At 40.0% G+C, this 17301-nt stretch overlaps 1 protein-coding gene across 1 annotated transcript in view; it reads right to left on the bottom strand.

Annotated features, from left to right (window-relative positions):
• Positions 1–1781: 1781 nt before the first annotated feature.
• frem2a (FRAS1 related extracellular matrix 2a) overlaps positions 1782–17301 on the bottom strand; it is a 68968-nt gene continuing 53448 nt past the window's right edge. Inside the window, exons 8-24 of the mRNA XM_014409899.3 lie at positions 17045–17254; positions 16349–16546; positions 15808–15972; positions 14171–14353; positions 13012–13142; positions 12419–12577; positions 11312–11615; positions 9766–9897; positions 9056–9387; positions 6606–6798; positions 6352–6477; positions 6133–6257; positions 5876–6010; positions 5576–5702; positions 5046–5233; positions 4799–4945; positions 1782–4406 (exon numbers count right to left, since the gene is read on the bottom strand). Of these exons, the coding sequence (XP_014265385.3) occupies positions 3858–4406; positions 4799–4945; positions 5046–5233; positions 5576–5702; positions 5876–6010; positions 6133–6257; positions 6352–6477; positions 6606–6798; positions 9056–9387; positions 9766–9897; positions 11312–11615; positions 12419–12577; positions 13012–13142; positions 14171–14353; positions 15808–15972; positions 16349–16546; positions 17045–17254 (3404 nt within the window). The 3' untranslated portion in view covers positions 1782–3857. The remainder of the gene's footprint in view (positions 4407–4798; positions 4946–5045; positions 5234–5575; positions 5703–5875; positions 6011–6132; positions 6258–6351; positions 6478–6605; positions 6799–9055; positions 9388–9765; positions 9898–11311; positions 11616–12418; positions 12578–13011; positions 13143–14170; positions 14354–15807; positions 15973–16348; positions 16547–17044; positions 17255–17301) is intronic.

Below are 17301 nucleotides of genomic sequence, written 5' to 3' on the forward strand. Positions count from 1 at the left end.
AATTAACAATGTGTGTGCTTACAGGTCAGCTGCTAACTGAGCTACTTTAACTTATTACTCACCAGTCCAAATAAGCTCTTAAGTCTGTGATAGCAAATGGAAAATTACTAGTACAGTGGGGGAAATAGTCCCTAATTTTTGTGGTAGTTTCACTTTAATGGTGAGACAGAATATCAACTAGAAATCTAGAACCAAAACACATTATATAAAAATTGATTTTCATGCCACTGAGTGAAATAAGTATTTGATCCCCAACAACCCAGCCAGAATACTGGCTCCCACCAATTGGTTGTGTGCCCACATGGCACATAGATTACAGTTAATCAATTAATCAGTCAATTAAATAGAGATAGTACTGATCTCAACTCATTATGTGTATAAATCACCCCTATTCACAGCATAAATATCTTCCAACCTCTCCCCCCATCATGGGTAAGACCAAAGGACTTCGGGACCAGACTGTAGAGCAGCAAAAGACTGGGATAGACCAGAAGACCATCATCAAGAAGCTTGGTGAGATGGTGACTGTTGGTGTGATTCTTTGTAAATGAAAAAAGTATAAAATGGCTATCAGCCGCCCTCAGTCTGGCGATCCAATGCAAGCCCTTGCCTCATGGGGTGAGGATGATTATGAGAAATGTGACGAATCAGCCCAAACTACAAGCGAGCAGCTTAATGATCTCAAGGCAGTTGGGACCACAGCCACCAAGAATACCACTGGTAACATGTTTTCCTGTATAACATGAATAACTGGATTGAAATGTTGAAGCGTCCGCAGGGTCCCCCATTTAAGAAGGCGCATGTACAGGCCCAACTCAAGTTTGTCAGTGAACACCTAAACGATTCAGAGAATTGTTGTGGGAAAGTACTATGGTCAGATTAAACCAAAATCGAGCTCTACTCGATCAGCTTGCAATCAACTTGACACATCATGTTTGATAGAAGAGAACTGCTGAGTGTGACTCAAAGAACACCATCCCCTCAGTCAAGTCCACAGAAGTGGAATCATTATGCTTTGGGGTTGATTTTCTGGTCAAGTTATACGTCGACCGCATTGAGGGACTAGTGACGGGGGAATGTAGTGTAAAATCTTGGACGAGAACCTCCTACTCTCAGCCGGAACACTGAAGATGGGTTAGTGATGGATGTTTTTTTTCAGCAACAAAGAAGTGGCCTAAAGAAGAAGCGCATTAGGGTCTCCAGACCTGGAGCTTCAAGTTGCCAAGTGGCTGCCAAGAAACCTGAAGGATTAAGGGAGTATCAGTAAAGAGGAGTGAGCCAAAATCCCTCCTGAGATATGTGCAAACTTGATGACCAACTACAAGACACATCTTACTGCTGTGCTTGCCAACAATGGTTTTTGCACCAAGCTTTAAGTCATGTTTTGCTTGGAGATAAAATACTTTTTTTGCTCAAAGACATGCAAATAAATTACCAACTTATATGTAATGTGTGTTTTTTTTTTTAGTTTTAATTAGTTTTAATTGATATTCTATCAACTACTATAAAAACGAGAGAGAGAGTTCATTTCCTTATAAGTAAGCAAAGTTACAAATTCAGCAGGGCATCAAATAATTACTTCCTCCACTATATGTTTTTGTTTCTATGAACATAAACCAGTAAAACAGATGATTTTAACATGACAGAGACAAATTTGGGGAAAGCATTCTCAGTCTCAAAGCAGTGAAGTCAAATCAAGTATCAAAGCCGCTAAAGTTCATATGATCCACCCCACCTCTAAACCTAAATGTACTGATTAAATCAATGAAAATAACAAAAGGCACCAGTAAACAGTATTTATTCTTAAATACATATACATAAAAACCCATTCATAAAAAGACACAAAGTAAATATCAAGTCTGATTGTGCTAAATTTGTCATATTATGGGAATAACTGGCTGTGGGGTATACATTACATTGCATAGCTAGTAGTGGCGTGTGAGGGAGGCGATGCAGAAAAGTGCATTTGATACCAAATATGGTGTTATTTCCAAGTTCATCAGGGTAGAATTAAAAAAGGAAACGAAAAATAGAAAAATACAAACACATACGCAGCTGGCAATCAGATGTATAAATCCTGACATACCTCGAGGATTCACACCTCAGCTGCTTTCCGGCTCATGTCCAGCACATCAACTAACCCTGATGAATAGTAGAAATAATTATACAAGGATGACTAACAACACCATAAGAAGACAAATATTCAGGAACACTTACATCAGCATGTCGTATATTCATAGCAGAGTAAGACATAGTTTTAACAATACATATAAACAAGAACCTTCACCAGTGACATCGACAAAATTATGAGATTATATCAAAAGTCTCAAATGTGATATTTTCCATAGTGACATACTGATCTGTGAGCAGCTATTTTCTTTGCATCATTTGTTTGGGAAAAACAAAATGAGTCAGAACACTGAAATCCCACACAACACTAGTGACAAGTAATATGAACATAATGTGGGAAGAGCAGGGGGTTAAGTCATTGGATATGGATACAGTATTTGAATGTTCACAGCACCACACTTATTAGCAGTGTAACACACACGTTGAAAGTGGCTCTTGAGAGCTCTCCAGTCAGCAGTAGTAAATTGTGTTATAACACACAGTCCATTCTTTGTAAAAGAAATAACTCCTGAGATGAGTGTCTCGTTACAAATGTACCTCAATCAGTGTTAAATAAAGAAACAAACAAACAAAAAACCCTCAAAATGACAGAAAGTATTAGAAAAACACAGAGCAACAACACTGTGAGGATAGCAGTGACAGCAGTGAACATTGTGCTATCAGACGCAGCGATGAGCTGAAAACTAAAGTGTCAAAACTGTACTAGTAATATTTAAAAAACTAAAATAAAAAGGAGCAACAGAGATGCCAAATACATGCAGGAAAACACTCTTCGGTATATGGTAAACATGATGAGGAACAGTAGATATGGTGGAGGAATAAAAAAAAAGTTTAGCTGGTGATTAAACATTAAATTATATCAGTAGTTGTTTTCAATTCCTGGAGTTTGATAATAAGAGTTTTGCAAGGTTTAATTCACAGATAAAACACAAGTGGTGCCATCTTGTCTTTATGACTGCCCCAACAAATATCTTAAGACTAAACTGTAGGCTTAAAGGCACAGTTCACCCCAGATTTAACATGAATGTGCTCATACAGCAAAAGTTTTGCAGCCAAACACTTAGTTCACAGAAGTCCAGTATTTACCTTTTGTTTTCTATTATCTCCCACCAGTGGATGGAGTTTCTAACAACCTCAGCTGCACAGCATGTGTACATTAACCTATTTTATCCTCAGCATACTGCAGAAATGATGGGATAGTTTATCATTCATATTTTTTAAGGAAACATCAGAGCGTTCTTTGTGAGATGAAATATTCTTTCCTCTGATGCACATATCGTTAATATCTAGCCTCCTTTCCCGGAGGTACACCCGCGGCGCTAAAGCTCTCGACTTGTCCTGTGTGACGCTTTATCGTAAATGTTCACTGGGTGACTGGGACTGTCCTGAAGGGATGTATTTGCTTCAGGCACTTTAACACCACAAAGCCACTCAGCGAGCACAGCAGTATTACGCTACTTGCAGGACAAGTCTGAGTATTAAATAATTTTTTTTTTAAAATGTTGTTGTTTTGCTGTTGCAGTGATAAGTATATATTCTGTACTGTAGAGCGCACCCCCATTTACAGGCACACTTAATACCATACGTGATGACTCTTGAGTTTTGGTGTTATGAAAGCAATTTAATGCCATTTTTTAAATATATTTTTTAAGATATTCCAAAGAAAAACTTATAAAAGCTCCCATATATTTCCTACATGTCCATCTGTCTGTCCGTGCATTCATTGCTCAGACCTCTGAGCTGTTGCGGCAGTCTTGCATCCTCACCACCAACATGGGCTCTGTACTGACAGACCCTTTCACCACTTCCTGCACGCCCTCCCTCCATCCTTCCTTCCCATCCTTCTGTCTGGATCTGAGCACCAGCACGATGGAGACAATAATGAGGACAATTAGCAGGAGGCCGATCAGCGCCCCTACCACAGTTACCAGACCCTCCTCTTCGTCATCTGCATGCAGCTCCCTGGGTTCCAGGCCATCAGCAAAGAGTTCATTTGGCCCCATTGGCCTACGCTTGGTGCGATCCAGAGCTATGTGCATGATGTTAGTACCACGGTTCTTATCCACTCCAATATCTTCAGCGATTTCAGGAACTTTATTGGCAGCTGACCTCCTCCAGCGGTGGCCTTTTGAACTGGATGGGGTCAAGGCCACATCATTGCTTGTGGAAGTCACAGAGTGGTACTCTAAGCTGCGTTTTCCAATCCCTCTGTTAGCATTCTCCTTGGAGCGAACTGTGTAGATGGTGTGAATGTACCATTCACGACCTGCAGCAACCTAAGAAGCAGTAAAAATGATGGATATTTTTAGAATTATAGTCACCTTAATTTGATGCAAAAGACACAAAGACTAAAACCAGACACCTAATAAAATAGAAACTGTAATCCTTAATTGTTCAAACTTAACTAGTGCAATGAAAATCTGGTATCTATAGCCAATTTATAGTCAGTTTTCTACTGGCCCTAATTTAAGTAATTTCTTAAAGATTGAGATTTTTTACATCCCTCCAAGTAAAAGTATCACAAATGCATAATCAGGATTATGTTATTCTCCTCATATCCTGCAAAGTTGCAGGGCCTCACAACTTTGTCATTCAGGTTATTTCTGTAGCTTTTGATTCATACAAAAAATGAACTGTTGGCTTCAGGAAACATTAACATATAGGATACCTGAAACATGGCTGCAGAGTCCAGTCTAAAGCCATCAGACCCTGGTTGCCTGATGAGTGACATGGCCAATGGATCGTCCGCTGCCAATACAGCATTAAAACTGACATCGCCGAATGCCCGTGCCCGAGTCTCCGGCTGAGCCTTGTCCTGGTGGAGTATTTTAGATTGAAAATCAAAAAGGGATGGAAGATTGTTAAATGTTATTTTGCATAATGAAATGTTATCATTAGAAAACAAGAATACTCACAAGAATCTTGAATCTATACAGCAATGAAGGGGAGTCTGCCAGGCATCCAAATTCAAACTTGGTCGGGTTATATTTGGGTACATATCCATCGGCGCCTGTGCAGAGGAACACCTTCTCGATGCTACAGAAGAAAGAATTTCCCAGGTTCTGCACAGGGTCCACCATGACACGGCCGTATACTGTATCACCTGAGGAAAGACAAACGTAAAATCTAAATCGTACCTTTTTTTAAAATTGTATTGTCATTTTTGTCCAAAAAAGAAACCATAGATGCATAATCTGCTGCCACTGCTTTAAGAATTATTCTCAATCAAACCAAACCAAAACTCTAAATTAAATGCTTTTATTAAAATCTCATACGATATTTTCTTTTAATAATATAAAGCAAATCATTTACTTGAAGCAACCCTATGTCTGCATGTAAGGTAAACATTTCCTTTACAAAACTGACAGAAGCAATGTGAAATATTTTAGACTAGTATAGTTCTACTAGTATAATTCTGTAAATCTTGGGACCTAATAGGCCTTACCCTCAGAAAAGGCAACATCACTCTCCTGTCCAAAACCCATGGATCCATCAGAAAGCCATAGGCTTCTTTTGGACAGCAAGAGCATCTGAGTGTTGAGACTGAATTCTACTGCAACTGGATCACTCACCTAAAAATGTATGCACATATTTAGAAAGTGATAGCATCATAAAAGAAGACAGATTGCCAGTTACAGCTGGAGACAGAGAATGGAATAAATAAATGAATACAAATGAATAAATCCTTCCTACAACGAGGAAACATGCCACTCTTGAATCTTAATCTTAGCTGATGCTGACTTACTTGCTGGAATCTGATGTCCAGATCAAAGGTGACGGGTTCTCTGGGACTGCATACAGGTGGAACGGTGTATTCCATATTTTGGGATGTTGTACAGGGAATCAGCTTCACTGTGTAGGTACCAGAGTAGTCTCTCACCTATATGCAGCAGCGGGGAGATATATAAAAACATCAGTCTGCATCTGCCCTTGTAGCTGCTTTGAAACAGACTACATGTCTCAGATTACATCGTGGCATTTAAACGTTTCATGCAGTCTTACTGCAAAATCAGAGGTGAAGGTCCACTGCTGGACTGGTTGGTTGTAGGTGGGCTCACTTCTCACTAAGGTCAGATTAAATGTCAGGCCAGTGTGGTCCACACTCATCACCATGGATGACATTGAGACTGCAGGGTAATTTTGAGAGCAAATTTTATACTTTATACTAAAATAATGGTCCCAGAATACAATTCTGATACGATGACAACATTTCAGTCTCACCAGATCGTTTTATTCTCCCAGAAGAATGAGACCTCACAAACAGACCCCTAAAGTGAGCCTTGGTATGGAAGTTTACCACCAAACGTCCCTGCTCATTGATGCGCATGCTCATAGGATACAAAGCACCTTGAAAAACACACACACATAATATACACATTCTGAATTTTGCAAGAGCTGGTCTTGTTGATGTGGAGAGTATCCTGTGCAAGAACAAAAACACAAGCTATAATATTCTTTCTGTCTTGGTGACATACCGTGTAGCTCTGCCTGTGGGGGGCTGCCGATGCCATCCTTCCAGAGGATGGCCGTGTCATACACAAAGGTGAGGCGCAGCTCGGACTGTAAATCAAAGTGCTGCCAGCCACCAGCAGCCAGAGGGGAGTGGAACACATACGATACATAAAGAGGCACACGCAGGGTCACATAGGACTGCACCAGGTTCAGCACCTGTAAAGATGTTTCAATGAAGAACTGGTCATTTGATTTTTTTAAAATGAAACAAGCTTATTGAATTGAAGGGTGAAAAGACACTACAGAAATCCTCAACATTGATGAAAAGAGGTAAAATCTTTTCAGATTAAAGGGCGATTGTAGGTCGGTAAGCTATAATAAGTGCAGAGAAGATGTAACAGATGAACACACTGTTCTCCTCCACAAGGTGTTTAATGTTTGAACTCTTTCACTCCCACTCAGTGTTTCTACAGAGATGCAGAAAACTCCTGTGTTGTACACCAAGAACCACAGTGGGCATTGGTGTGGGATTGCATTGTTTTTTAAAGGTTTTCCAAACACTTCAAAGCTTATAATTCATGTTGATCATTGATGAAATAAAGATGTGAAGGATGTTTCCAAGTATTTAAAAGTGATTTAATTACATTTTGCTTTTTCTGCTGCTACAAGATACATGCAATGTCCAGTGTTCCCTGGTAACAACAAAACAAAATCACCACTAGGTGTCTCTGTTCACCAATTTTGTTTTAGCAATGTTGTCTGACTTCACAGCTTTTGAACTATTTTATGTTCCTTAAAAAAACACAAAATAGTTCAGTTTGACAGAAGCTGAAACTGTAGTCAATTATCATTGTTTGGCTTGAAGGGAAAATTACTCGATTTGCATAGTCAATAACAGAAGTGGATTCAGAGGGGAGATTAAACGATGCGAGAAACTACGAGAAGCAAAAAATGATTCCGTAACAAAAAAATTTTGTTCTGTCTTTTCTTTTTCTGATCAACTTTTGCTTGTCAGTTGAGGACAGATGATTTAAAATCCAGTCGTATTTCTAAAACAGCATTTACATGCAAAGCACTGAACCAGTGTTGAAAAAGGAAATCAAAAGCTGGCTGATTGAGAAACAAACTCGCTCTGTCCACAATTTCACTACAACGGCTTCCTAAAATTAGCCATTCTTTCCTTACTTTCTTGAAAAATCATTTTCTTGCACTTTTCTTGGGCATTCAAAGTTCCACTTTTTCAAATACACGCACTCCACAAAGAACAAAATAACCTAGCAGTTACACAGAAAAGCAAAGCTGTTATTGAAAAAAAGCAAGAATAAATCACAGCTCATGATTTTTTCACCCAAAACTCAGGCAAAAGTTTGATTTCTGAGTTATTACATTTTTTTTCTGTGCTCTTTGATATGAGCAGCTGCATGGTAGCGCCTGTCTTTTTGTCTTTCCACAGTCCTTGAGGAACCTTACAAATGACATGGACTAGACACTAGTGGAAGGCTTGCATCATGTGCAGCTAATTGGTGTTTGCTGCATGCTATGACTAGGGACAAGTACATTCATGTTTCCATCTATAATTCCCTTTCTCTCTCTCTCTCTCTCTCTCTCTCCCTCTCCATCGCTGTTTCACACACACACACACACACACACACACACACACACACACACACACACACACACACACACACACACACACACACACACACACTTAGCAGTCTGATCAACAGCAAAAAGCTCCCAGATAAAAAGCCAGTGGAACACTAACGAACAGCAGGACATGAGCAAGGGAGCAAGGGTCTGTCTCCACAATAACAGGAAGCAAGAGAATAGTCCTTATAACATCACAACATTTGCAACATCTGCTGCAATGATGCAACAACAGAAAACAGCAACTGGAAGCTTGTTAGCACATAAATGACAGATTGCCACATTGCCAAAATTGAATGCAGTGCTTGACTTGGTAGTGAGCCCAACAGAAAGCCAGTAAAAGTACCAAAAAAAGCTTTAGAAAAGCTTTCAGGTAACTAAGAATTGGGGATATTGGTGTAGATGCCCAGGACTCAGAGATTTCATGCGGATGTAAGCTTTAGTGCTCTGTGTTGAGAATAGTATTGAGTATTTATGAGTGACGGACTGGCAGGTTGGCAATTCTTTGTATAAGTGTGTGTGTTTTATGTGTGTGTGTGTTTACCTTCACACTAAAAGCTGTCAATCAAATGCTTGTGTATAAAACTGGCAAACACACACACACAAACAGCAAATGAGACATAAAATGCAGGCAAACAGCTCTGGTGCCATTGAGTCTGGGTGTCCTCCTCATTCACAAGGCTGCAAATAAACTGAACATACAGGCAAGCACGCATACAGGTGAGCACAAACACTCACAAAGGAGAACAGTCAAACAGATGTACACGCAAAGCCAAGATTGGAATTTATGCATTGTGGAGAAAGGTACACAAGCAAACAGACTCACCTGTCCATCAGTCCCTATGGTGCCTCCACAGTCAGTAAGCAGCTCAGACATGTGGTAGTAGCTGGTGAACTCCCAGAGACAGGCTTCCAGGTTGAGGTTCCTGTAGAAGCGCAGTGTGCTGTTCCCCCGCAGAGAGCTGCTGAACTGATATGGCGCAGGGTCCCCCATGCTCTCAGGGCTGCCCGTCGATGCAGTGATGAAGCCGTGAGCTGTGGTGACCTCGGTGTAGTCAAGCAAGTTAGAGCAGCGGTGGTTTCCGACCCGGGTTCCATCGGGACTGAGAGTCAGTTCAAAGTTCGTGAGGCGGCGAGTTGAGATCACTGGAAGCATTCCTGCCAGACAAGGACATTTTTGATTTTGAGCGTGCCCAACTACCTTTGATATTTGAACTGAGAGAAACGATTATTGAAAAAAAAAAAAGTAATGCAGAGGAAAGAAAGAGTATATAGACAGTTAAAACTGATGGGGGGTGAGGGGTGGGCATAAAAAAGGAGAAGTAAAAAGATGAAGCAGAAGGAAACTGATTAAAAATCAAGAAAGGATTGTTAAGTAGCAGGTGTGCTGGAGGGTTTCTACAGGTTCGGTACAACCCGGCGAGATCTATATTCTGGCTGTCACGCTCCTGAGGAGCCCCAGACGTGAATATTACACACACTAAATTACACCTCACTTCATCTGTGGTACGAGCTCTGCCTTCAGCTCCTACATACCATCTATGTGAGGCATGGTGACAGTCACTTTGATGAGGTTAGGGTGTTTTGGGTCGTCTGCTCCAGTGTAGCGTAGCTTGGCAGAGAAAGGCTCGGCACCAACAGTGCCCATCTTGCGTGGTTGACACATACCTTTTAATGACAGAAGAGCAGAGAAGAGATATTCTAAACACAGGAATAGACACAAGACAGTTACAAAACATTAGAGAAAGCAAGATATAGTAACTGGCAATGGCTTACAGCTAATTACATGTGATAAATCCTTATGTAGTTATTCTTTTTTTTTTTTTACACATTACAAATGCAATATCCTCTTAAATCCCTTTCTGTTCATAACCTGCCCGAACTACTACTGAGTCATATAGTGATTTCCATATTTCTAAGAATACCCTGTGACCACCCTGAGAGAGTGAGTCTGAACTTGTTCCATTTGGGATGTGTAGGTGGAATGAGTGCGGCATAAGTGATAGCATAGCAACAGCAAAAATTATTATTATTTTCTTTCCCATTTGAGAAACGAGTGAGAGCTCTGACCCATCCTCATTGCACATAGCTTGTAGCTGCATTGGATTATGATTCATTAGGGCTATTGTAACCAATGAAAATGGTCTGTGGGTGTGTGTCTGTGTGTGTGTGTGTGTGTGTGTGTATGCCACTTGATTAATCTTTTAAAATAGGACAAAGTTGCAAATTAAACAATGTGTAAAATTGGTTCAGATCTTACCAGCTACAATAAAATTCCACTACATCAATTACCCAATAAATTATTCTTTAAAACTACAACATATGTAGAGGACACGGACCGTTTTCTCAATTAGGCGCTTTTTGTTTTATAATTAAGTACAGCAATAAGACTTACTTAATTTGATCAAGTACCATTGTGATTACAACCTTTATTTTTTTAGTTTCCTTGCTGGCATTAATATTTTTACTTAAAGATCTGAATACTTGTCAAATAATTTAAATCATAATTCAGAGATAAAAATACTGAACTTCAGGCAGTTTAATCACCTTATATCAGTGCCGACCCAAGTCAGCGGATTGCTCAGCTGTGGATCCAGCTTACAAATCTTATATGGGGATCCCTATTTAGACCGCCACAGCCTGCGTACAGTTGCTGCTTCCCACTTGCATGCAAGCCGCTTTGCAACCCACCTTTGTCTCCAGCTCATCATTTTCATCTGTGTTGTCAATGATGGTACTTAAAGAACATGTTTTTCTACCCATGTTGAGTACTCAAAGAGTTTTGTTAATAAAAGCCTCATTCAAACATTTATGTGGGTCAATGAGGCAAAGGAGTTTTAATATAGCACTCACATTTGCTCTGATGCATTAATTGGAGTGTGAGTACGAGTGCGGGGATGACTGGGGATTCAGCATCTTGTCCAAGTATTGAATACCAATCCTTTTTTATCAAACGTTGCCCCGACTGAACAAAGCTGTAATGTATAGTAGGTTGTTTTTGCGATTCTTGTAGAATAATTCTCCAAAAAACACCTGGAAACATCAGGCCCAGATAAGATTTAATTCATTTTTCAGTCCTCACCTTCCACCCGGCTGATTGTGACAACGGGGCTGCTGAGCTCTAAGCCCTCATCCCCGTTCGAATTAACAGCTCTAGCAGCACACTGGACCCTGGAGCCTGCTTGGAAGTAGACTGAATCCAATGTGATCATCTTGGAGGATGTAAAGAATGTGTCAAAGTCCACCTCCCTCATGGGACTGGTGACGCCATCAGGGCCAGCTGGGGCACTGATGAGCCAGCGGTAGCGGGTCAAGGTGTTGTTGATGTGCTCGCTGACACAGATAGAGCCCGTCCTGTCATAATCTAAGTATTTTGTATTGCAAGCCTGGAGGATGGATAAGGAATTTAGCAGGAGTGGGTGGGTAAGCAAGGACAGCAGAGAGATGGAGAAAGATACAGTACATGCCAGAGGAAAGAAGGAGACAGATAATACAAACGAGTAAGTGATGGTTGCCAAGGAAATCCAGATGTTTCAGTGGTTTATATTCTCACATTTGTGGTCTTGGAAATATTTTTTTTATATTTAGAAAGCTACAAATATTGGATCGAGGGTTAAACCTCAAATAGATTCTGTAGATTTCCTTTGTAAACCTGTTGACACTGAGCTTCCTGCCACAGCACTCAACACTTCAATTTCGACAAGACTTCTTCATTTTGCCTCTCCAGGGAACCTCCTACGCAGCTGACCACACTGCACGAAAATAAACACACACGTGCACTCTCTCTGTCTCTCTCTCGCACATGCAAACACATACACAGTTCTAGCCACATTCAGCAGTCACCTGAGGAGCAAATGACTTAACACATCACGACAATCCATTTAAGTTTCTCACTGAACACGTTTTCAAGAGTGGCAGAGATTCTCCTGTGTATGAGAGCATGGCGACTGTGGCCTACCAAGCTGTGTAATGTTTATTTTAAGAACAGAATAGCTGATTCCTGGTGGACAGTTTGATCCTGAGGAAAAAAAATGCTACTTTCGTTACTGGAGAAAACGTAATAAATGTAACTGTTTTCTGTTAAGCTGATCTCTCCCAGGTGTTTCTAGAAGGCATGTTGTCGTAGAGTGAGCAAGACTATTCCTCCAGGGCCACTTGTGTCCCTAAATACCATTTAAGCGTGACTCACTGTGACACAGATGAGTGGATAGCCGGCTGGTGGGTGGAGGCTGTCTTGTGTCCTGGCGACATCATCGTAATGGAGCAACGACGCCACATGAGGAAGGGAGGGAAAGGTGACATCAGCCATGCTGTTGATCTCCTCGATGTAAACGATCACTTTAGTCACCTGGTTCAGAAAAAGAGCTTTAAGGAGTACTGATACAGAGGTGTTTCTGAGTAACGAGTTATCAGTGAATGTGTTTAAATTCTTGGACATTTCTCTCTTCAGACTTTGTTTCCCCTTTTATTTCTCTTTCTACTCCTTACTTCTCCTCACTTCTTCTGTCTTTTTTTTTTAACATAATCTATTATTCATTGCAAAATGTTTTCATTGCCCTCTTGGTTGCAACTACAGTAAAGTGCTGCCGGTGTCTGGGCCAGGACACCCTTGTAAAAAAGATCCCTGATCTCACTGGGACTGACCTGGATAAATATGGGTCAAATCAGAAAAAAAAAAAGCTTTTAATCTTTTACGTTTTCATTAAGCTTTAAATTCCTGAGCCGTCAGTTTGGATTTTGTGTGATCGCTCTGTGGCGGTTAAGCACGCGCACACTTCTGACCTGAGTTTCAGCCACCATGTTTTCATCAGGCTTCAGATGGAGCGTAAACGCTTCCCTCATTTCTCGGACTCCGTCAAAAAGCACCTGCACCTCCACCACATTTTGCTTATTCCCCTGCTTGAACTCAAGGACTGGGCACACACAAATATAGAAGAACACAATCATCAGGGAAACAGTTTAAAATGTACACGACATAGCACAAATAGATCGTTATTAGGGAAAGTGTACTGCACCGATCGATATCTTTTCCTGAGATAAAAGTAATCGACTTGCAAGGCCAGATTTCCACCTCTTTTTTGCCAAATTTACATTTTTACAGGAAATAAAAAGGCCTCGCAGATTAGCCCAATGCACATTTTATTGCTTCAGAAGAATATATCACTTAGCTAAAAAGCATTGCAGGTTTCTATTTGCATAGTGCCAAAGGTGGTCCATCTCCTTGCACGGTAAGTAATAGAGCTTTGCATTAGAAATGTGCTGCGGCGAGAAAATATTGTGCAATATGAGAAATTCACGGCTGTATGATTCAAAACTGCGGGGAAATTTTAACGGTGGGTAGGCAGGTATAATTTGAATTGACTGAATGTATTCTATAAATATTTCAAGCCTTGATTAAGCTTAGAAAAGTTCACTTTGGGCTAAAAGCTGAACAGATAGAACAAAAGACCTCATCCTGCTGACATGAAGACTGCTGAAATTTTATTAAAAATTACATAACCTCCCACTGGACTATAGCAGAAATCACCTTTCTCCATTTGAGATAAAATTATAAATTAATGACCCTTGCCCAAATAAAACCCTATGCCCACTTTCATTAATCTAACATTCCTATAGGGACCCTTGTTTCACCTCTCTGGCTGCCGCAAATGCATAATAGAAATCAATCAGGAGGATATGTGTAGGTCATTAAGTGCAAATTTGGTGTATCTCGTGATTACTAATGGTGCTGTAGAGGTTTGTATTTATTAGTGAGTTACTGAACGTTCTGCTTCACGTTTCAACGCCACTAACGTGCTGAGAAAAGGGAATGAGGAGAGGAAGACAGCTTTTGGTCTTTAATAGCAGTTCAAAAAAAGAACTGTGCACTGCATTGAAGCTCTTTTATGCATCTGGAGCTTTTAATCATATCACACCATAAGAGGATATATGTGGGATTTACCTTGAGATACAGGATAATAGTCTTCTCCTGAGACAGCTGACCCATCTTTAGTGTGAACGCGAACCACCGACACTTTTGATGTGTCACCCACTCGTACCACAGGGATCTTCACAGTGGCTACAGCGCTGGCTTCCTTTGGTTCATTAACACTGAACCTGGTGTCCAGAAAACGGATGATGGGTTCTAAGGTGGACAGAATTAAAATGTAAAGCAAACTCATTGAAATGTATGCAACAACTTTTACAACATCAGTTCCAAGTCGATCAGAAAACTGTGTAAAATGTGAATAAAATACAGAATGCAATAATTTGCAGTAATTCATGCTTTATTCAGAGTAGAACATAAAAAACATATCAGATGTTTCGACTGAGATATTTTACTATTACATGAAAAATATTGGCTTATTTTGAATTTGATGGCAACGTGTCTTCAAAAAGTTGAGACAGTGGTAAAAAAAAAAAAAGGCTGGAAAAGTAAGTAGTGCTAAAAAAGAAACAGCTGGAGGAACATTTTGCAACAGGTCAGAAACACGATACGAGAGTTTCTCCAAAGAACAGGTGGGCAGAGGTTCTTCAATGTGCAATCCCCCCCCCCAAATAATAGTAGAACAATTTCAGAATATTGTTCATCAACGTAAAATTGTGTAGATGTAAAATATATATCATCATCTACAGTGCATAATATCATCAAAAGATTCAGAGAATCTGGATGCAAGTAGTTTTCAGGCCTCCGAGTGGACGGCATTAAACACAGGCACGATTCTATCATGCAAATCACTGCATGGGCTCAGAAACACTTCCAGAAATCATCGTCTTTAAACACAGTTCATTGTGCCGTCCACAAATGATGGTTAAAGAACATTTAACCAGTTCAAAATGGATTTTAAATAAAAAATGTATTTAAAATGTGGTAAATCATTGAAAGTGGTAAACCTCGTCCTCTGGAAGAGGAGAAATACCATCCAGCTTGTGTCAGCACTCAATTCAAAATCCTGCATCTATTGCACCGGCAGCTTGCACATTTAGAAAGACATCAGTGCTGAAAGTTATATACATTTATTTATAAGTCTTAGAGGAACATAAGCTTCCATCTAGACAATGTCTTTTTCAGGGAATACGTTGCATATGTCTGCAGCTATTACTGTCTAACAGCATTTATAGTAGTATGGGTGTTGACCTGACCTGCCTGGAGTGCCAACCTTTCACCAACTAAAACATTAGGTGTATCATGAAATTAAAAATAGGAAGAGCTGCTGATCAGCTAGAAGCCTATATCAGATAAGAATGGGACAACATTCCTCTCCTTAAAATCCAGCAGCCGGTTTCCTCAGTTCCCAGATGTTTATTAGATGTCTATTAAAAGAAGTTTAAACATTTGATATGCTTTCCATGCTCAGTTGTGAATAAAATAGGGGTTTTGAGATTTGCAAATCACTGTGTTGTGTTTTTACATATATTCTACAATATTCTACAAAAATTTGATTGTAATTACTACATGGTCATCAAGAATGATGATGTATTGGTGTACTTATTTTCTCTGCGAGTTATATTCAAAGCCAGTGCTCTTCATCGGCTTCTATTTTTTAAAGCAGTTAATTTCTGACCTTTTTCAACCTCTGCCTTCTTTCTTCCACTTACTGTCTGCCGTATCCTTGATTTTCACAAGCGTCTCGTTTAGAGCTCCAACTGATGCGCCAAAATGTGAATTGCTCTTCGGGTTTCCTAAAACCAGCCGGAGCTCCTCTCCATCCTCATACAGCGTGTCATCAACCAGAGACAGAACACACGGCTTCTCCACCTCGCCTAAAATGTACAGCAAAACGTGTCACAAGATGTGACATGTCAAAGAAATTGAAATGGAAGAAAAAAGGCTTCTACTCTTCTTTTATCTGTAGAGGATATAAAATCTTATTTATACAATTATTCTTCCCTTTATTCAGTCCCTCAATGGTTTAAGGAAGCTGTTTGCATGCTGAGTATGTTTGAAAAAAAATTAAAGAGAACAAAAACAAGAAAAAAAGGGAACCGTTAAAGCAGTATTGGAGTATGTGGATTTCTTTCTTTTTACATTTCTGAGAAACTTGTTTATTCACCTGAAAAGGTGTCAGCTTTCAGAACGCAGGGAACAAAAGAATTTAAGGAAAGCATGCATGATGTAACAGTGCAGTTACTGAAGAACCTGGTAAGAAACTGATGACAGAGGCATCTGTGTTTGGCCGCTCATCAAAGTCTGAGGCGACCTGCGCAGAGGCCTGACGGGTGTAACAGCGGACAGAAGATTTATGTCTGATGTCACCACTGCGGTACACTGTTGCTGTGATCTGGCCGTCGCTCTCCTCTCCAGTGTACACCGACTCACGAAACTGGACCTTTGGCACTGTAGTCAAACAGGATAGTTCAGTCATTTCATAAGATTAACGCAGAGATAATTTCTCCCTTGCTGGAATTGGAATAAGCCGCAAATGAAAGACCAAATCAAATAACATAGCTGTCACATCAAGCTAACAGTGGTAATGATTGCAGTGGAACTATGAACACACAGTGACAAATTAATTATAACTTTGCGTTTACTAAAGCAGCCAAATTAAAATCTGAAGAAGTTTGACAAACTTTCTAAGGCTTATTTATATATTTCTATACACATATATTAACAAATATCATTATTTTTATTATATTATTATCAGTAATATAAAGAACAGAAAAAACAGGCTGGATAGTGATGCTCTAGCTCAATGCTAATATCATTTTCCTACAGTAATGTGTTCCCAGTGCATTTCCAACACTTTGACCGTGTGAGTTAATCACATTAAACATAAAGTTAAGATGCCTTTATGAATGTATTTATGAAAATTCTCAGCAATATAGAGTGACTCACAGTCAGACACTGAGTCATTTATGAAGACTGTAGCCTTTCCAGGTTCTCCCAGGATGCCATTCACTGGCATGCGTAAGACCAGCTCAAAGCTCTCAATCCCCTCCAGCTCTGGCTGTCCCAGGTCATCCAGGATGATTACCCTGAACGTCTGCGTGCTGACGCCTGGAGCAAAGTCAAGGTTGTGACTGATGCCCACATAGTCAATACCGGCTGTAAATAAAATATACAGACAAACAGAATGCAGGTAAATGACAAAT

The sequence above is a fragment of the Maylandia zebra genome, linkage group LG10 (genome assembly GCF_041146795.1).
Source record: "Maylandia zebra isolate NMK-2024a linkage group LG10, Mzebra_GT3a, whole genome shotgun sequence".
In the NCBI taxonomy this organism is placed as follows: Eukaryota; Metazoa; Chordata; class Actinopteri; order Cichliformes; family Cichlidae; genus Maylandia; species Maylandia zebra.